The sequence below is a fragment of the Camelus dromedarius genome, chromosome 3 (genome assembly GCF_036321535.1).
Source record: "Camelus dromedarius isolate mCamDro1 chromosome 3, mCamDro1.pat, whole genome shotgun sequence".
Taxonomy (NCBI): domain Eukaryota; kingdom Metazoa; phylum Chordata; class Mammalia; order Artiodactyla; family Camelidae; genus Camelus; species Camelus dromedarius.
The window spans coordinates 108,672,609-108,694,895 of NC_087438.1; the positions used below are offsets into that span (position 1 = coordinate 108,672,609).

General features: G+C 43.7%; 1 protein-coding gene across 2 annotated transcripts in view; it reads left to right on the forward strand.

The window, feature by feature from the left end:
• GRIA1 (glutamate ionotropic receptor AMPA type subunit 1) overlaps positions 1-22,287 on the forward strand; it is a 289,206-nt gene that overhangs the window by 202,883 nt on the left and 64,036 nt on the right. For both annotated transcript variants that reach the window (XM_010987269.3, XM_010987268.3), the window contains exon 11: positions 1,705-2,075. In XM_010987269.3, the coding sequence (XP_010985571.1) occupies positions 1,705-2,075 (371 nt within the window). The remainder of the gene's footprint in view (positions 1-1,704; positions 2,076-22,287) is intronic.

The following is a 22,287-nucleotide window of genomic DNA, read 5'->3' on the forward strand; positions in this document are numbered from 1 at the left end:
AAAAAAATAGAATTACTATGAAATACACACTTGATCCCACAGTGCTTTATGGAAAGTTTCTTTCTGTAAGTGAGAAACTTAAGTCATTCTGAAGCCAAGCTTTCTATTCCACTTAAAACACCTTCTCAAAAAATCCCAGCCATCGGGAGTAACCAGAGGAAATCTCTCCAAAGCAACACCAGCCAGCAGTTGGGCGGGGCCCGGGTCTGCACAGCATCTGTCCCAGCCTCACATCTGGGCTGTGATGCAGCACCGTAAGACAAAGCCATCTATCTCGGACGGACTTGCACAGACCTGTCTCTCATTTCAGAAATGAACATTATGACATCTGTTCATGGAGTCATGTTCAATTTCCAGGACCTATTGATCTCAGGCCAGCAGAGCAGTGGATTTTTATAGCTTAGATGCCATGCTTCTGCTGTGAGGTAGAGGTAGGAAAGACAGAAGAGCGAGGCTGGTGATTCCACATGATGGATGCCCAAAGATGAACATTCCTTGCAACTACTATATGTTTATCTACATGACTTTTAAAAACGAAATTATTTGTGCACTTCTTAGTGGTCTCCCTGCAAAAAAAAAATATATATATATATCTGTGATACGGCTTCACTTTCTCTCTGCCAGGCCTTGAGTCATGTGAGTCCCTCCTCTGGGAGTGTGTTCTGTGCTGGAGCAACCTGTCAAAATCCTACCCCCGCTTCAATGCCAAACTTACATGTCACCTTTTGGATGACATGGTCCCTGATCTCCCCAGCCAGTATTAATTCCTCCCTGATCTCCTGCAGCATTTTGTATCTCTAAATAGCACGTATCAAGCATACCCTGTAGATTGGAAAAGTTGTGTGTGTGTGTGTGTGTGTGTGTATACCAATCTCTCCCACTAGTTTGTAATTCCCTGACTGTAGAGACCACAGTGTACCATCCAGCCTAGGGCTTGCACATAACAAGTACCCAATAAATGTTTATTGAGTTAAACTTGCCTTCACTACCTTGTTAGCCAAGGCTGTCTTGGTTGTAGACAAAATAAACTCAACTCAAACTGACTTAGGCAAACAGAAGGGTTGGTTCATGCTCCTGGGGACAAACAAGAGCCTGTTGACACATGTCTCTAGGCAGTTGAGGGTAAGCCCTGAATTTAGGGTGGCCCGAATTATTTCATCATGGATAGCTTCTGCACCTCTCACTCTGACTCTCAGGGCCACTGCTCATTAAAGAGTCTCGGGTCCTATGCCATCCTTGAAGGAATTGTTCTGGCCAGGGGAGTGGAGTCCATCAATGGCCAGACCTGGGTGATGTGCTTCACCCTGTAACCAGGGTGATGGGCCTCATTTGAACCAGGAGGACTGAGAGTGGGGCAGAGGTAGTTCTTATTCCAGAAGAAGGAGGTATGGCTGCTGCTAGGCAGGCAAAAAAAAGAACAGATGTTACAACAGCTCTTCCAGTAAGGGGAGGAAGACACCTCTAATGATTAAAACTGTCAAACAACGGGATAATCCCTCCCATAAGATACTGAGCTGGTCATCCATTTATCATAAACATTTTATAGCGAGTTGGACAGGTTGGACTTCTAAGGAGCTTTACAACTCTCACATCCTTTAAGATACAAAAGAATATGCATAGCGAAGAGAAAAACAAGAGAAGAGAGCTGCTGAGCTCAAGAGCATTTTTTCTTCTCTTCCTTTTTTTTTTTTTTTTTTTTTGCAGAGAGCAGATGTGGCTGTGGCTCCTTTAACTATCACCTTGGTCCGGGAAGAGGTGATAGACTTCTCCAAGCCATTTATGAGTCTGGGGATCTCCATTATGATCAAAAAGCCACAGAAGTCCAAGCCGGGGGTCTTCTCCTTCCTGGATCCCCTGGCTTATGAGATTTGGATGTGCATCGTCTTTGCCTACATTGGAGTAAGTGTCGTCCTTTTCCTGGTCAGCCGCTTCAGCCCCTATGAATGGCACAGTGAAGAGTTTGAGGAAGGGCGGGACCAGACAACCAGTGACCAGTCCAATGAGTTTGGGATATTCAACAGCCTGTGGTTCTCCCTGGGAGCCTTCATGCAGCAAGGATGCGACATTTCTCCCAGGTCAGTCAGCTCTACTCAATTCCTTTGCTCAATGCTGTATTTTCTCTTGGAAAAAACAAATAGTGGAAAGGATGGGGATTATCTCCAGATTTTTATTGGATGCAGTTTTTCAACTACACTTTACTGTTAAATGTCCATTGCATGCTGTGGATTATCTGGACATATCCTGTGTCTGGGTGATGTGCTCTGTCAATATGAACAGGTATAATCACGACTCTAACATCCTGTAGCTGAAAGGTGCAGAGAAAGGAGGCGGGATCTTACAGGTACCATTAGCATTTATTGAGCACCTACCATATGCTAAGCAAGTTTTGGGTCCTCTGTGTGCCTTATCTCATCGAATCTTTGCAGAAGCACAAAGTGGGACTCACATTACATCTCCTTTTACAAATGAGGAGCCATAGAAATGTAGAATATCTTTCCAGGGCTCCATAGCTTGTAGCCAGGTGGGTTGAAATTCAGACCACCATCCTGTACCACCTCTGAGTGGTCGAAGGAGCACTGAATTATGAGTGTGTTCTCACTCTGGCTCTAGCACTCTGGGTGGCTCTGGGCAAGTCACCTGACCCTTGTAGATCTCAGTTTCTCCATCTTTAATGGATAAAGAGTTCTTCTTTTCTTGGTTCTGAGTTAAGAGCTTGGAAATAGTCGAGTTCCCATGGTGGTATAAATTTGTTTCCTGTGGTTCAAAAATGAAGTTTCTTGGAAGTGCCTCCAATGTCATATTGCGAGTCCTGGGGTGACAAAGTCAGTGAGGTTTCAGCCCCGACATGGGACATGGGTAGCTCCATTTTTTCCTGTTTTATATATTGGACTTGTGAATACAATTTCTTTTGAGAAATGGATTCTGAAGGTAAGAAGGAAAGGAAAGGGGAAGGAAAAGTAGAAAGGAGGGGGGAAAAGAGAAATTTGAAAGCCACTGACCTATACCAAGTCCCACATTTGAGGACCCCCTTTCTGTCTCTGCGTGTAATGTTCTTTCAGCTATATTCTGGAATTTTAATAGCACAAATCCCCTCCAACTGACCTGATAAATAAGTGCTGACTGTGTTTCCCTTTAGTTGCTTAATGTCTATGCACTGTTTCATCAGTAGGCGGACCCTTGTAGCTTACCAAGCTTGTAAAGCACGCAGGGAGGCAAGGCTTAGAATTTGGCTGCCATGGATAGATCTGCACACACTCTCACTTTCCAGGGGCATGAGTGCATGAATACCAAGGAAGGCCTCACAGACATGTGCTGGAGGCATCCTGACCACCCATCTGCTTTGCATTTGGATGTCAACGAGGACCAATGTTCCTAAGTGGCAATGGAACAAAATCTTCCCTCAGGGCTCATTTTTGCCTGCTGTATAATTTAGAATGTCTCATCGTTCACCATGATAATCTTGTTTTTCTTTAAATAAGAAGACAGTCGGGGGGTTGCGTGGGAGAGGAGGTGTGAGACTAGACGCTTGGCCACTCCTGGCAAACACATGGCGAAGAGTAGATAAAACCAAGCAGGGGAAGGGCTTGCTAAAAATAAGTCAGGCCAGCGGACAAACAGTGGGAAGAGATCATTCTTCACTAGTCAGTGTGGTAGGCCATCAAAACACACATGCATCTTAAAAGGCCTGTGGGCTTGATTTTTCTCCGTTATGTCCTTCATGAGTGGACATCTTGCCTCCCGATGGCACCCTTGCGGTCTGACCGCAGGGTGTGTTTTCACTCCCCACCATTCCCCCTGCAGTCTCAAGTCAGCGGCCCACGAGCTGACTCTCTGCCAGGCATGTTCTTATTTGATCCGAAGTTTGGCAGTGGTTGTCCACAACTGAGTGACAGCTGCCCCCTTGTGCTGATGCCAATACTCCCCACTTTTCAGCACAGCCCCCAGCGGACCACCTTCATTCCTCTGTGACTCAGCTGGCCCCTGGGAGTATGTGAGTTTGTGACTTCTGGCTACAGAAGGAGTTTCAAACTGTGTTCCTGGGACTTCTGTGGGTTGCACCAGGGTATCTCAGGAACTCACGCTGAGGTGAAGATGAGACCGAACAGGAAAGTACCCAGCCTCCTTCCTCCCCATTTTTATGAAACAACTCTGCTTTATGCACCTGTATTTCACTGGTAAAATGGGAAACAACCTCAGATATCATTGTGAGGTTTAAAAGAGACTGACATATAAAGAACTCATAACGCAGTATCAGCCAGCATATAGGAAAGAATAAAATAGATGCTATTTTTAATTATTTTATCAATTTTCGATATTGGACTTCCGCTAAACTTCACTAGAAGAAAGGGTGCCACCGCTCACACTGATTTACAAGTCACTAGACTTCTCTCTCCTGGGGAAGTCCATGGACAAATCAGAGCAGCAGTTCACCCCTGAGACCAGCAATGTCCAGATTCCTGAGGGCCCTCCCTCCTGGGAACTGGGAGGAAGGACTTGTTGTTTTGGATTTAAAGGTCTGACAGGCATAGGGAGGAGTCAACCTGCCAGAATAAGGAGTGTTATTCACTTGAGTTGGACTCTTGTTTATCAGGCCTACCCCAGCCAAGTCCAGAGCTCAGGGTCCTGCAGGAACCCCCTTAAGAGTCAGAATATGCACCACGATGTTTCTTGGGGATATATGCTAAAGAGAAAAGGCACACCCTTCATCTCACTAGGGCCAGACTAAAACACAGGAATGCTAAGACAGCGATGAGAGCCAGGACCGCGCGGACAACTGCAAACACCAACAGAAGTGTGTTTACATTACTTTTGTTGTTGTTTACGTATTTTCTGATGAAGTCAACGTGTTTCATGAGTGTCTGATGTGCACAGCACTGTGTTAGACACACTAGGGTCACTGCAGGAGGTACTTTTAAGGGGCTTTTTCTATGCAAACAGTCTTTTAAATGAGCTTCAATTAATTGTTCTTGCAATTTCCTAACAAAATTTATCGTAAATCTTCACTAATTGAGAATTTAGGGGGCTAAGTTCCATCTGAATTGCATGTATTTGCATGCATATGCAAGTAGCTTTATCTTTTTCTACTCTCTTCAAAGTTTATATTAATGTCTATTAAACAGAGGTCAACAAAATGTGGCCAAACATGGTTGTCTGCAAGTAACACAATAATCTGACCACAGTAACATGATCAGAGAGTTCTCTTTCTTACACGATAAGGAAAGTGGGCAGACCGTGGCTCACGGTTCAGTGAAATCCGGATCTGCTGTTCCGTGGTTCCCCCAGGTGGACGTGGCCTTTTCTCGTGGGCACAGGATGGCGGCTCCCAGATGTGGTGACCATGTTCGAGCAGCAAGAAGAGGAAGAAGTGTTGCAGCTAGCTCTGTCTCTTTGCATCAGGAAAACAAAAACTTAGCAGAATACTCCCCACCCCATAGTGGCGGAAGTCTGCTCCTATCTCATTAGTGAGAACAGTGGCCCCTGATCACTGCTAGCAGCAAGGAAGGCGGGGAGGCAAGAATTTAGGTTTTCTAGCCTCTCAGGTAGAATGGACACTGGGGAGTCAACCAGCAGCACTGGCCCTAGTGCGTAAGGTCGATGTTTTCTACACCAGCACCATGAATAGGTAAGATAATCTCGACTTAGCACCTTCAGTGATGTACGCCAGGAAACACTACTGGTTTGCTTTAAGAGCTTCTTCCCTCCTCCCTTTAAAATGTTTGTATGAGAAACCTATTTTAACATTCAAAGTTAAAATTCAATTGATCTGTGATCACAAACTACAACTTTTTTTCATTACGTTGATGGTGAGATAAAAATGTCATCTATGAATTACATTTGTATGCCTTTTTCTCGTGCCCAAAGACCTATTTTTAATAGATATTTTAGATTTCCATAGGCAGGAACATTTTGAGAAGGGATGTATTAAAGGAAGGACAAAAATTGTCCCAGGCAAAATTTATCTTCTGTTCTCCCAGCTTTCCTTTCTGTAGTTTTCCTCCCGTTTGTGGCCAATGCCATTCATTTATTCAGCAGATAATCACCTGTCAAGTGCAGCACATGGTGCTCGGTGCCGAGGCTATGAAGATATACTCATGATGGAGCACGAGGGGGTGGGAATCTTTGCTTCAAGGAGCTGGCAAGTACAGGGGTGTAAGACAGACATTAAACATACAACTGTAAATGTATAAATTGTGAGGCACGATAAACGAAACAGCTGTAGCAATAAGGGAAGTGGAATTAAAGGGGACTCAGGGTGTTCTGACAAAGTTTCTCTGAGGAGCAGATAAGCAAAGAGCTAGACTTGTACAGAAATGGGAGACATAATAGCTGTGTGCCAACGCCCTTGGGTGGAAAAGGGCTTAGTGCTTTCAAGGATGGATGGAGTAACTAGTGTGTCTGTCTTGTTGTGAAAGAAGAAAAACGGGGGTTTAATGCAATATTAGAGAAGTAGGCAGAGGCCAGAGCATGCATGGACATGTGGCCAAGAGTATAGATTGAAAGCTTTGCTCTGAATACGATGGGAAGACACTGGAGAGTTTTAAGCGAGGGGAGAACTGATTTACATGCTATAATACCACTCTAGGGAGCTATAAGGAAAGTGAAGGAAAGCAGAGGATAGTCAAGAGTGGAAGCAGAGGGCCAAGCAACAGGTTCTTACAGATGCTTGGGGGAGATCATAATGATGGAAATGATGATGGTCGTGGAGACGGATGAGTGCTCTACTCTGAAACTAGAACTGACAGCACTTGTTGACAGACTGGATGTAAGAGGGGAAGGAGAGGGGGGCATCAGTGATGCCTCCAAGATGTGGGAAGCATTTGGGAAACGTGGACCCACGCAGTTGCAGAGAAATTTAGGTCTGGCTGTGATCCTCAAAGTGATCTAGTTCATCCATCTCATGTTACAGATGAGGAAACCACAGCCCCGAAGGGGAAGGGACTGTCCCTGAGGTCACCACGGGCTGTTGACACCCAGTTCAGTGCTGTCCACCATGCTGTCTCAACCCAGGCTCCACTGCCCGCAAGTCAACTTAGAGTGAGCCTTTCAACTCCTTATTCCCACAGCCCCCACTTCCCCACTGGCTTCTACTTTTCTGGGATCTGATGACCTTAACAAGAGAAAGAGGGGTTTGGAAGGTCCTAGGGAAAGAGAGGAAAATGGGGAATATGATTTCAGCTTTCAGACATCTTTCATTCCTGATCTTAGAATGTGTCAGAATGTATAATTACCTCCACCGAGTGAAGATAATTACTCTCAGTGAGAAGAAGGTTAAAGCAAGGGAGTGATAGCACTTTGGAGATCTCTGGGAACCCTATTCCACAACCCTCCCCCTGTTAATGTGCTTGCTGGGGGCCCTGAGACTGATTCACCATGGGAACAGGGTAGCCAATGAACAGAGCCCAAACAGATAACCAATGACAGCCTGACCCTCACAGTCACACACAGATTCCATGGCAACCAGTATGCCAGGGCACTGAGAGGTGACGAGGAACCCCCTCCCCCTTCCACCTCCTGCTGTCCCGCTTTCCCTCCCAGAGAGGGCCCTGCAAACCCCGTCCTCTTGCCCAAACTGATAACACTGGAGTGTCACAGGAGAAAGAAGGGAGTGAATGTTCAGGGAAGTGGACAGAAGCAGCCTGAAATTAGAAAAACAGTTCATCTTTAGAAAACATAAGCCTCATTCAGGACACAGATTCACTACTGCAAGGAACAGCTTCCCAAGGATGTGTGCCCAGGGTGATGATGCAAGAAACGTGTGTGAGACGCTTTGGGTCTCGGGACTAGGACTGAGGGCTTCCGCTGGCAGCCCTAAGTCAGAATCACCTGGGATGCCTGTCAATATCAGATCTCCAGGCCTCACCCTAGGTCTGTGGAATTGGAAATTCTGCAGTTGGAAAGAGGAATACACGTTTCACAGCCCTCCGCCTTCCCCCAGGGCAGGTGGGAATTAAAGTTTAAAAGCCATTGAACTAGGATGCTGTGCAGGGAAGGCAGTTTGGAAGTATGAGACATAAGATCTAGGGGCCAGCCAGAAATCATGCCAATCAACACCCATAAATACTGAGTGAGCCCAGGGTCGGCCTGCTCACTGCCCTGTGGTGTGTTACCTGCCAAGGGACAGAGGCCCTGGGTGTGGCCACTGGAGGCAAAGGCTTAGCCGGTGAGCCTGCTCCCCCTGCAGGCCAGGCCACCAGGAGGAGCTCATAGAGGATGCACCAGACTACATCCCCCCTGATTGCGTTTCCCTGGCCGTTAGCAGGTAATGCAGCTGTGACAGGTGTGACCTGTGCAGGGACCATGAAGGGTCCCATCCCTGGGGGACTCCAGCTCAATGCCTCCTTCCTTTTCAACTTTAACCCTCTGATGGTGAGACCCAAGGCCAGGCTCTGATACTGCGCAGTTTCACAGACCATTGGACAAGCACAGGAGTAGAAATTTCAGAGCCTCCACAAACCACACGAAGTATTAAAATGAAGGCAGAGTCAGGAGGATAAAAGCTTTGCTGGACACACAAATGAAAAGCATCACTTTCTGCCTCTCAGCCAGGAGTTCTGGCCATCAGCCAGGGGGAAGTCAAACTGCTCTCCCTTCTCTCTAGATGGCTGTGAAAGTCCAGGGCATGAACAGTTTAATTGAAGGAGACTTTTTTTTTTCCTTCAAAATCACAATAGACAAATATTCAGACGGTGTTTCACAGAGACGAAAGGGATTGGTTCAGGAACATTTATTCTCTCCTTTAGCACCTGCTGTATGGCAGGCATGGTTCAAGGTGCTATGGGAGACATCACTGAACAAAGCAGACAAAAATCCCTGCCCTCCTAGAGCTTACCTTCTGGTGACAGGAGGCAGGCAATACACAAAATAAAATGTAATCAACACCCCTATCCCAATTTGGTAGGTGAAGATTCTGGCTTACAAGGAGGGGAAGGGACATAGCCAAGGTCACACAGATAATCAATGTAAGTTCAGTCACACAAAAACTGGGTCCACTGGGGGCTGTGATGAACTTGGCATGCATATGTCAGCTAAAAAGGGGCAGCTCCCACTTGGTCCCGGACAGTCACTGCCAGGGAAACTCTGTGCAGGTGAAACTAAAGCACACCTAGATTCAGCTTGTGGAGCATCAGTTGGGGACCCCAGGAAGAAGGATGGAGAATATGAAAGACCACTGTATCTTTAACACATTTAGACATACTTGGTATATCATATTTACCTATTTTTAAAAAGGAATTCTCCTCCCTCACCCCAGCCACCATTTTTGGTTCCAAGGATAAAATCTGATTACTATGTTTTTCTTTCCTTTCACATACCCTGGAAAATCCAGGCCTTGAATGGGGCTGCGCTGAAAGAAAGATGCTCCCCCCAGCTCTATATCCAGAAAGGCCCGCCTACATCTTCCTAGGATCTACATTTCCTGGAGAGAACCCCCTGTTTCTTTTTAAACCCTCTCCGGAAATATAGCATCTGAGATCCAGAGACCAATTGTTCATCTGGAAAGAACTACTGAGTTCTAAAAAAGGGGAAAACGAAAGCGTAATTAATTGAATTGATGGAGAAGGTATGCTCAGAGTCCCATGGGGAGCCTGATGGTTTTGAATATGAGTTAAGTACCACCACCCAACGGTGGCGAATGAATACTTTTACCCTAGCTGTATTCAAAAGAGATGAGAGGTGAATGAAGCCCAAGGTAGCTAGCAGAAAATAAATGCGTTCCACTGACACAGAAATGACAAACCTACGTGACAACAGTCACCATGTGTATCTGGTGGGATAGGCCTTGAAAGAGAGAGGCACAGCACCTGCTGGGAGCTGAAGGCAGCCCGTCCCAACGGGGGACACAGAGCAGCTGTGTCACAGGGGGCGGGCCCCTGGGTTGGAGGAGGTGGTGAAGATCTTAGAAAGCAGCTCAGTCTCTTAGCCCACCAGCTGAGTCACTCCCTGTGTCTCACTTTTCCCTCTTCAAAATGGGAGCAACGTGGTGCCTAGTATGGCCCCAGCCCCAGGCTAGTGTCCCTTTGATTCCCAGACTCAGCCAGGGCTCTAGCCAAGCCACGTAGTGCCTCCTTCCATTTGTCCAGCCCCAGGCTACATCCATACTCCAGTCACTCCCTCTATGTGGAGGGCCATCTCCCATCTTTCTCCTTCTCACCACTCCCCTCCCAGCCCCATGCACTCCCTCCCCTGAGGCTCAGCTTTGCAGGAACAGTTAGAGCCTGAATTCTGGAATGGGGCTGCCCGCAGTTGAATCCTCCTTCTGCTGCTTAATGGGCTGTGGGCACGTGGGAAATTAATGTCTCTGCACCTCAGTTTCTTCTTTTGGAAGATGGAAATAAGAAGAACACCTACTTCAAAGGGGTATTTTGAGTGTGACATAACGCATGGAGCGCTCTCCCTTCACACAGGGCTGACACACAAACAGTAGATGGTGTTGACCTTGCCGCTGCTGTGGCCACTGCCATCTGAACCTCTCTGAGGGCATCTTGTGTCTCCAACCCCAAGCTACTGTTGCCCATTTCTGTTGCTTACCAAAACGCATCCTAGCAAACTCAGCTCTGCTGCTCGTCCAAAACCTGACATGGGGTGTCGTGCGTTCTAAATACTCAATACATGTTTGCTGAGTGAATATGCACATTTTCACAAGTAGCCTTGTAAGGACCATGTCATGTTCATTTAATGGAGAAAAAGCAAACTCAGAGAGTGTCTGGCTGTCACTAACTGTGTCACATGGGGCAACTCAGTCCTGGTCTTTCAATGGTTTTGGAGGAAAAGCAGGAAGAACTGGAAAAAAGGAAGTTAACAGACAAACCCAGAAAATAAAGTTCCCTGTTATCTTAGTGTTGCCAGTTATTCTGCTTTTCAGGAATGTTCTAATCTCTTTGCTGGGAAACTAGCAGTAATAATTGCTTTTGTTTCTGGCACCTACTACTTATCAGGCAGTCTAGTAAGTGTCAAATCATGTTGCCTGTAATCATCACGCCAACCTCTGCTCAGGGACATCAACACCATTTTAGAGATGAGAAAACTGAGGCTCAGAGCAATTAACTCTCTTGTTCTTAGTTACCCAGCACAGCTGGGATTATAACCTGGGTCTGTTGGATTTAAAGACTCATGATCTATCTTTGACATGCCTTTGTCTTCAAAGACCAGAAATCTTCTGCAGGTCTCTTAGGGATCCCTGTGGATTGTTAGAATTCATTTTTTTTAAAGTCATCCTTTTTCTTCTGTAGGGTTCCCTAAGTTTTTTTTAATGGACTTTTTCTGCTTTGGGTTTTCTTCCATTATTATTCCTGACAGTCTCTTTGTCTTTAAAAGCCACCTCCTGGGGAAAATAGAGGTAGACCCTTAGGGATGCATTCTGCTCCACCCAGAGTGAATGAAATACAGCCAGTTGGGTGAGGGAGATGGCGAAACAAAGACATGAGCAAAGATGTAATTGGTGCCACTGTGGAGAGGCCAGCCTCTGGGTTTCAGCTGGATTCCACAGAGCCAAAAGCTGGAGAGGGCATGTTTTTAACTAGTGCTTTTGATGTGAATGTAGGGGGAAAGGAGGTAAAAAGGATGACAAAAGGTCTTAAAATTATGGTCCTTCTGGACTCTACACATATATCCTACAGAAATGGTTGTGCAAATGTAGCAAGATTTATGTTTAAGCATTTTCATTTCACTGTTACTCTAAAAAAAAATGGCAGGAGCCCGCTGACCTTCAGCTGAAAGAAGTGATGGCTCGTCATCCACTGGGACACAACGCAGCTGATAAGGCAGAGGAACAAGGATGCCTGTGCCACTTCGTAAAGATTTTCAGGATTGCATAGCAGGGAAATAATGGGTTCTGGTCCCACTGATCCTAAATTATAGGCACTTCTCACTGCACCATGCTGCCTCTCTGGAACACTGGGGGTAATAAGTAACTGAGGGCTAAACTCTGTGGTACGCAGAGTTGATGGTAGGTTTTTTTCTGATAAAGGAAATATTAGTGTGGGTTGCAGTGAAAAGAGACCTCTGGGAAGCACTGGACTGTGGCTTGAAAGATGAGATAGGATTTTCTACAAAAGAAAAGAGAAATGAAGAGAAAACTCTGTGGTGGGGGATCGCCGAGAGCAAAGGCACTGAGGTAGGCACGTGTTGAGCCACGGGACCTGTCCATCAAGGTCATCCCTAGGAACTCATTAGCCAAGGGTTCAGGGCTCACATTCAGTATCATGACTTTTGGGGTCCTATATCCTGATGTGTAGCCATTAGAGTCTCCCCTAAGAAACACAGGGTCTAAAACGGGCGATGTTGGGCCAGTCCTTTACTTGCCACCAGGAAGTAACTCCCTACTCCCCTTGGAGCACCTTACTGATCAGTATTAAGACTTGGTCTACCATGGATAGAACCATGTCAACCAGGGTCTGATTTCTGGAATTGAGAGGATCCTGGCACTTGAGGAGTCCCTGCCACTGTTGCTGCCAGGTTATTTATCTCCTGAGCGGCAGACAGAAGGGGCTGTCAGGCAGAAAGATGCCTTCCCTTCTGTGGAAGTCTGGCTGGGCGCTCACCTGGTATTCATCTTCTCTTTCATGCCCTGTCCTCTCTGTAGGGACCCATTCTGAGAACAGGGAGAGAAAATGAGCAGGGAGTTGATTTTGCTTTGTTTCCAGTTACTAGAGGTTTCTATTTCTACAGATACAAGAGAGGATTAATCAATCAAATGTTTCAGTTGAGTACCATCTAGGATATAAACCTTGCCTTAGGTATAATGCTAAGCATTATGGCAGATGTGAAAAAGAAAACAAAAAACAAAAACAAAATAAACAAAACCCCATGAGACTAGACCTCTGACTTTGCAAGAACCAAGATATACAAGAAAAAAAGGGAGATAATAAAGCAGAATGTGTATTTGAATAATTCCCAAGCACAGGATTTATAGTCAACAGGTAGAATAGAGAGAAAGATCACAGACCAGGGCTAGCTTAGAAGAAAAGGAGAGACGTGGGCTGGTCCCAAGGGAGATAGCTAGACTTACAGAAGGAGCCCCAGGTAAGGTGGCTGGTGGTGGGGAGCCCAAGCAAAGAAGGTGAGATGACTGTGTTTTGAGACCAAGTGTACCATTAATCACACAGTCCTGGATTTGGATCATACCCCACCAGTTATGAGCTGTAAGACTTGAGCCAGTAACTTAACTGCCAAGCCTGTTTCCTCAGCTTTAAAAAAAGGGCCATGAATACCAATATCATAGGATTCTTGTAAGTATACATGAGCAAACAGAGGCTAAAGCATGTTGCCTTGTGCCTAGCATACACCAGGGGTTCAAAAAAATCTTAACTTTTCTTTCCCTTCTTTTGTGTTATCTCTTTACTTCCTTTCTGCTTTGTCCCTCGCGTCCCACCAACCATTTATTCTCTGCTGAGAGCTTTCAGAGACTCACTGACATGCATCTTTTTATCTGGCTGTGCTCCTGGCCCAGCACCGGCCAGAGGGAAGTCTGAAGGCTGTTCCCACGAGAAGGGGGAAGGCTGCCAGGCGCAGTGTTATGACTCTAGGATACTGGCAGCATCACTCACTCCAGCCCAGGGTTATTCCACAGCTCAAGCCTGAACAGGAACTGGATCCAAGTTCCACGCCTGCTTCCCTGGCAAAACTCATCACCTGGGTGGTGACTCTGCCTGCCAAACCACACTGTCCACCAGTCCCCTCCTGACCTGATTTTGTTTCTTAGCGGTTGGCATTATGATGGTTTCCTCTGTATCCTGGAGTGACAGATACTGGTTTTGCAAGACTTTTGAAAATACGTAAGGCTTTTTCAACAGAGTAATAGAGCTCTGGAGTTAGACCTGGGTTTAATTCTACTTCTTACACTAATTTGCTATGTGACCCTGGGCAGCTAGCTTTGCAACTCAGAGCCTGTGTCACTATCACCGCATAACAAGCCATCCTGAACTTGTAGCATAAAACAACAGCCTTTTTTTTTTTATTATGCTCAGAGATTCCCTGGGTCAGAAACCTTGGAAAGGGGCAAAGTGGGACGGCTTGTCCCTACTCAGAGACGTCTGGGACCTCAGATGGAAAAACTAAAATGCTGCAGATGACTTGACAGCTGGGGGATGGAACCCTCTGAAGGCTCGCTCACTCACACGGCTGGCAGTCGGGTCTGTTGTCCTGACCACCTGCATACGCCCTCTCCATGCTCCATGTGGGCTTCCTCGCAGCACAATGGCCAGGTTCCAAGAACAAGGGACCCAAGGGAAGCAGGCAGAAGCTGCATCACCTTTCATGACCTGCCCTGAGAAGTCACACAGTGTGACCTGCCACAGTCACCAGTGCAGCCATATCAAAAGGGAAGGAATATACACTCTACAGCAGGACAAGGGTCAACATCAGACTGTAAGGAGAACACATGGGATGGGAGAGGTTATGGTGGTATTTGGAAAAAACAATCAGCCACACTTTATATATAAAGTGATGGTAATACTTTTTTGGAATCATTGTAAAGATTAAATAAGATGAGGAATTTAAAAACTCAGCATGCTGCCTGACATATAAGTGCTCAATAAAAGACACATAGTCATTCATATTCTCTTTTTCTCTCGCTCTCCCCCCTCTTCCCTGCACTCCATCTCCCTGTCTACCTCCCTCCCTTCCTCTTTCGCTCTCTCCCCAGTAAAGGTATATATATACTTATATATGACACTTACGGTCAGTGCTTATTAGTATTTTGTGTCTATAAGAGATGCCAGTAATTGTTTAAGTTAATGAATCTATAGACTAGAGCCCTAATGAATCTACAGAACAGAACCTTGAAAGTCAGGTAGTTTCTTGTCTAATTATCTCATGCTTTTATTTCGGGAAACCAGCACTGAGAGAGTTCACACAGTGGGCTAAATTGACATTTTATGATCCAGACTTGGATGAGGTCTTTTTGTTGAACATAAATCAGGTGACCCTTAACCAACAATGAGCAATTTTTCAAAGCTGAGTTTTCAGCACCCTTCAGGGTATGTAAAGCCTTGAACTTCATCATCACCCCTGGAGGTAGATGTAAAGGGACAGGAGGTGCACCGGAGCTTGACGTGTTCTTTTGCAGGTCCAAACACTGACATGAGCCAGCTCACTCACTGTCTTTGCTTTTTTAAGACCACACATATTGTTTCTGCTCCGTGGTGCCAAGGGTCCCCACACTTAGGCGGTGTTTGCTCAGTGAGTCAACAAGCAGCACAATCAGAATTTGCAAAATAGAGTTGCTGTGCATTACACCTCTGCACTGAGAAGTAAAGGCAAAGGCAACAGAAGAAGAAGGGATGTGGTTTGTTTCTCCTCACCAAGGCCATGTGGGGTCCTGGCCAGACAAGACATAACTGTGGCCAAGTGACCTTGGGCAAGTGACTTCCCTTCTCACATCTCAGAGTCCCAGACTGAATGAGCTGACTTTCTACAATGGAAAATGTTTACTGAGTCCCCGTGATCAGTTCTCTCCTTAGTATGGTGGAGAATACACAGAAATAAGAAACACCAGGTCTTGACTTACATGATGTCTGTAATCTAATTGGGAAGATAAGACTAACACACAAGCAGCAATGAACTTACCAAGCTCAGGTGTATCTTGAGCACCAAGTACCATCCACGGGTGACCCAGAAGGGAGAGATGGATCTTAAGTAGAAAGTCAGTCTTCATCTATCCATGTGGCTGGAGAGGGAAAAACGGCAAGCACATCATTAAACCAGAAGCAAATCTGTCAGGCCTCCCCACAAAGCCAGTGGCTCTTACATTTCCCCATAGCTACTACATCAAGAGTCAAAGAGGGGAAAAGAATTTTCATACTTCCCCAGAGAAGACTCATAATATTTTTTTCACTTCAACCTCTTTTTCAGCCAATGAATTCTTCCTTCTTAAATTTTATATTCTGAACAAAGAAAGATTTTTAACTAGAAAATGGTTTTCTTCATATCTTCCCCCTTTGACACACAATTGATTTAATTTTAAAAATTTTGTTGAAGTGTAACACGTAAGTGCATAAATCACAATTATACCACTAAATTAATTTTCATAAAGTAAAAACACCTGTGTAATCAGAACTCAAATTAAGGAATTGTAGGACATTAATGAACTCATCTGTAAAACAGAAACAGACTCACAGACATAGTAAACAATCTTTTGGTTACCAGGGGAAAGGGAGTGGGAAGGGGTAAATTTGAGAGTTTGAGATTTGCAAATGTTAACCACTATATATAAAAATAGATTAAAAAACCAAATTTCTTCCATATAGCACAGGGAACTATATTCAATATTTTATAACAACCTTTAATGAAAAAGAATATGAAAATTAATATATGTATGTATATACATGACTGGGACATTGTGCTGTACACCAGAAATTGACACATTGTAACTGACTATACTTCAATTGAAAAAAGAAAAAAGAAAGAAATTGAATACCACCAGAACCTCAGGCATCACCTCCCTCCTACTCACTTCTCCCTACAAGACTAACCACTATCCTGGCTTCTGACTTCATAGATTAATTTTACTAATTGAGCTGTCTTTGAATCTCAGAGTGGAATCATACAATATGTACTGTTTTGTGTCTGGCTGGTTTTGCTCAGTATTATGTTGTGAGATTATCACATGTAGCTGTACTCCATTCATTCTCATTGCTGCTTAGTATTCCACTTTGTGGATTTACCACAGTTTATTTATCCATAAATAAATCCAGAAGTGGACTGTCTTTATATTTTGGTTGCTCCTAGTGTGAGGCCATTATAGAAAACAGCACTATAAACATTCTTATAAAAGTCTTTTGATGAACATACTTGAATTTCTCTTGGGTACATACCTAGGAAAGGAATTCCTATGCCACATTATTTATAATTTCCTTTTATAGGTTGCGCCAAATTATTTTTCTGAAAACAAATTTATAGTCTCATCAGCAATGCAAATGAGTTCCAGTTGCTTCACATCTGCCTTTTCCACTTGAGCAAGTGGACATACTATAATATCATATTGTGGCTTTAATTTGTATTTACCTGATGACTAGTACCTTTTTGTTTCTTAGTCATTTGTATAGCCTCTTTCATGAAATACCTTTGTAAATCTCCTGCCCATTTTTCCATTGTCTTTTTCTTATTGTTGTGCAAGCATTATATATCCTTGACATATGTCTTTTCTCAGATATCTGTTATATCAACATCTTCTATTTGATGGCTTCTCTTTTCACTATCCCTACAGTGTTGTATGAAGAAGAGAAATACATAATTTCAATGTGAGTCACTTAGCAAGGTTTTTCCTTTATAGCTAGCACTCTTTGTGTCTTGCTCAAGAGGTCTTTGCCTACCTCAAAGATATAAAGGTATTCTTCCATGATATCTTCTAAAATTTTACCTCTCACATTTAGTTCTATGTGTCTTTGGGAATGTGCAAGGTGCAAGGTCAATTTTTTTTTTTTTTTTTGCACATGGATATCCTACTGAACTAGCATGATTTATTGAGAAGTCCATCCTTTCCCCACTTCATGCTCCTCTCTCATAAATCACCAAACGCAAGTAGGTCTGTTTCTGGACTCTTGATTCTCTTCTGTTGATATACTTGTCTATGCTTGATACCACCCTGTCTTAATTACTATAGCTTTAACATATCTTGATAACTAGAGACCAGATGTCTGGAGAAGCCTGCTGAGGGTGGTGAAACAGAGGTTGGATGATTCATCAGGTGTGGGAATGTAGTGTCAAAGGGAATCTTGTTGAGGTCATGTCTGCAGTTTTTTTCTAACTGTGACATGCTATGATTCTGTGGGAGCACCAGTGATTGGCGGTTTTCTCAAAGCTCTCAAACAAATCAACAGCTGAGACTCTGTCAGTGACTTTATGGACAGTGTTTCAAAACACCTAAAAGTGATGCTTAAAGCTCAGGACAATCATGAGAAGAAAAGGCATCCTTTAGCACCCAAACGTGGAGCATGTAAAACTCTAGATATTACCAGAGAAAAGGCAGAGAAGGATTCTCTTTCACTTAAATTAACCTAAAAGTAGAAGGGGCATTTCTAATGAGGTAGAAGGTAGTGGGGAACAGAGAGGAATTTGTTGTGCACTCAAAACATAGTTGCTTTTATTAACCCTGAGCCTCAACTCGATGTGTGAAGAAAGCAGTGCCTTGCACTGGCACAGCATTAGAGAGATGACAAAGCACAACATGTGGATTTTTTTCAGGTATTATGCTTTGCTCCAGTTGAGTCTAAGGGTATACTAAGTAACAGATGTTTGGGGCAGTTAAACTAGGAGTATTGACCCAGCTGTGAATCACCTTGCTCTCCATACATGATAAAAACAAAATTAACTTAGAGGAAAAGCAAACTTATCCACAGCCTTGAACTAAAGAGCAAAAACTGTCCTGTGCAAAATTTCGTTCCATTTCATCTTATCAAATTTCCACTCTTGTTTATGTCAACCATAGTGAAACGCTGCAGCTTTGAAAAGGATAAACAATGTTCATTTTCTGTTTCAGCAAAACAAACCCCCCCCAAACTCAATAAATCAAAACTGTACTGGCAAAAATTGAACAATTCCATCATTTGCTGAAACCTCCAAAATCCTCAAATTTGTCTGAGTACTTCCGTAAAAAATCCAATCAATCAGTGTTAGCAAAAGTATGTGTCCGTTACCCAGGGTGGACTCAGGACTGAGCTAGGTCAGTGGGAGATTCTGAAGGAGAATAACATGTGGTCTCCACACACTCACACCATTATTTCTTACTTAATTCAGTGGGAAAAAAGTACTCGTTAAATAACTGAACATTCATCAATGTGGTGTGACTCCCTTATCCCTGCCCCTCCAGCATCGTAGCAGTCTATATGCTATTGTTACAGCTGCTTGTTCGGTTCCGGTCTCCTAGACCATTGCTTCTGAAATTCCTTTGTGCATAAAAATTATCTAGGGACCTTGTTAAAATGAAGTTTGAATTTGGTAGGTCTGGAGTTGGGGCTAAGAGCTTTCATTTCTGACAAACTGCCAGATGAAGCCAGGGCTCCAAGGACTGCATTTTGAGGAGCAAAGCTCTAGGCGGGCCCTGAGCTCCATGAGAGTAAGGACCTCATTGTCTTGCCCACCACTATAACTCCAGCACCTACCACAGAGCCTTGAAGAATAATGTTAAGTGAAGGAGTAAATGAACAGATGTTTAAATAAATAGTGCTTATGATGTGCATTTATCAATGCATTTTCATATGGGTACACATGAGAAAAGTTTAACAGTGTGGACATAAAGACAAGAGCTAGGAATCATCATAGTCTGATGAAGGAGGCATGATGGAAAGGTGTAGGCTGTGAAACAGACAGAAAAGTAGCATTAAATTACAAAGGGTTTTAGAAACCAGGCAAAGGACTGAATACTATGCAGGAAACAAAGAATAAATCAGGAGATTTATAAAGAGGAGAGTCATGGCCTGAAAGTTTTCCTTTAAAATGCTTAACCTGATGGCAGAAAACAAGCCAGGCAGAAAAGCAGTAGGCAGCATACTGTTGCATTAATCCAAGGGAAAGCTCAGAAGGTCCGAGACTTCCTTCTAGACAGTTAGGAGGGAGGTGGGACTGATGAATAAATACCACCCAGATTTCTACAATGTGATCCATTCTCTTTCTTTATGTCAGATAGCGATCACTCTGACTCAGTCAAGTCAGCAGAGTGCTGCAACCAGCTTTGTCCACGTGAAGGTTTAGAACGCAGGTAGCTAGCACATAAGGCTTTATCAGTCATGAGGTCAGATGTGTCTAGAGACAAGGTTCAAGAGAGAAGTTCTCCTTCCTTCCAGGCTCTCGCCCTAGAGTTCACTCTGCACACTTCAAATCTAGCCTTTTAACCTATCAGACTCTATCCATTCTTCCCCAACACTGTAAGATAAAGCCTAAGCCTATTAATGTGGCCTTCAAAGCCCTTTAAAATCCGGTCCCTCATTTTCTAACCTCTATACCCTTCTCCTTCTCCCTCCCCTATAATTTGGTCTCTCTTATGTTCTGTTCCATTCCAAACTCTTGGACCCTCTTTAAGTTTTCATCTCACTGTACCTTTGCCTGGAGAGTCCATCCCACCCTTTCTCAGTCTAGTGGACTCGTTCTCCACAATCCAGGTCAAATATCACTTTCTCAGGAAAGTCTCTCCTGACCCCCTCCACTCTACCTGCTAGGACAGTCCCTAGCTCTTAGCTCAGAATTCCTATGTATTTTTCACACATTTTCGTTAATTCTTAGGACATTATCTATGATTCTACAATCCCTCTCTTTCCCTCCACTGGAATGTGAGCTCCCTAAGAGCAGAGCCCAATTTTCACTCATCTCTATATCTCAGTTTCCAGCAGAGGGACTTGGTGCATGGTAGTCATGCTGTAATGTTCTGTGTTTGTATACGGCACTCATGAAAGTCCAGCAGAGTCACTAAATTTCCCGATAAGAAAACAAAAACATATGCAGGGGTACCTTGATTGTGACATGCCATACAGAGTGTGAATAATCTGAAGCAGAAGCCAAAGGAATCCACACCATAGGACTCAAATCAGTAGACCTTGTAGATACCATTACGGACCCCAGGACCATGGAGAGCTCCCAGTGAATGGGCCTAACTTGGCCCTGTAATCTGAATTTGCCATGATCACTGTCTTATTTTGGAAGACCAATGAAACTTAGGGGAGCAGTATTTGCGAGACACTGACATAAACCATGTAAATTACTATAGAAATTATATATCATATTGTGTTACCTAGGCTGGCTACTGCCACTTCATTACTGGATAAAGAACAGACAACAGAGTTTATTCGTATGACACCAACTTATTTGTTTTCTGTAAATATCAATTAAAATTAAGTGATAATAATACAAATGGACTTTACTCTGAGATAGAGACATTCCTAGAAAGCTGTATGAACAATCAAATTTCGGCTAATTAAATTCTGGTCTGACTGCATCGTGGGAGTACAGTATTTAAATCAATCTACTCTTTGATAAAGGCCTCCGACGTCTCTATCATTCCAATCTCAGTTTTCATGTGTTTCAGTGTCTCAACTCAGAGGATGCCTGTATTAAGGGATCCATCAGAATCTCAAAAGGTGCATGTTTTACAGCATTTCCCTTTGCCAGATTCTCTCTCTCAAGGGAAATCAAGTGAGCGAAGGAGATTTGACTTATGTTTAAAGGCTCAGGAAGAGTTACTTCTCCTTGGCAAATGAAACATTAGAAAAGACCTGGTGATCCCCGGATTACCTCAGTTTCCCTCACATTACCACAGTTCTTGGTCATTAGGCATCTTGGGTCACCCTCCCAGGAGGCAACTGTAGTTAAATTAGGTCCATTTCCCTGTAATTCTGTTGGTGTTTTCTTAACAGTTGAATGAAAGAAGAAAAACAGTTGCCATTTAAGTCTTTTTTCCAACCATTAAGATCTTCCTTATCTTTGGAATTTTATGTAAATTTGGCACCAGATTTTCTTCCTAGTCCCATCCTAATTTTGAAAAAAAATGCAGATTCTCTAGTAACGAATATCATTAGCCCTCAGTGATGAACGTTAACACAGTGCTGGATAGCTGCAGGGGAGAAAAATGTCTATCCAATATTCAATGAATATTTACTGAGGACTTACTAAGTGCCTGCAGAAGAATTGAGAGACATGGTCCTTGTTTATAAAAGAGATTGGAGGAAAAGGGAGACCTTTGCCTTTATTAATTACCATGAACTATACTGTGTTCTAGAATTAACACATTATCTCATTTAATAAACTTGCAGTTTAGAATTTAGTTAAGAAAGAATGAAGGATGGTGATGGTAATAGTAATAATGATAACATTTGTTTAATATTTACCATGCACATGACACTGTTGTAAGTGTTTTGCATGCATTATCTGTTTAAATCCTTAGTAATACTAGGTTAATCTGTAACAACCCTGTATCTAGGTAGGTATAATTATCCCTGTTTTAGAAACAAATAACTGATTCAAAGAAGTGAGAGAGATTTCTCTAGGTCACACAGCTAATAAAGTAGGGAACCCAGATGTTAAATCAGGTCCGACTAGCTCCTCAAAGAGTGTCTTCTTAACTGTCCACTATATTGTCTCCCTTATAAATCACTTAGAAATCCCAAGATCTGCCATTTGCAGAACTGAGCTTCATAAAAAGGCATCTTTTGTCCCATTTAAGCTGAATTATTCACCATTCCCAATCCTATCTGTGTCCTTTTTTGCTCATTATCAGTGGTCACTCTGAGTTCTGGTTCTTCATGGTGGAGAAGGAGCCTGAGCTTGGCATTGAAGAATGAATAGGATGTCAGTGGTGGGGGA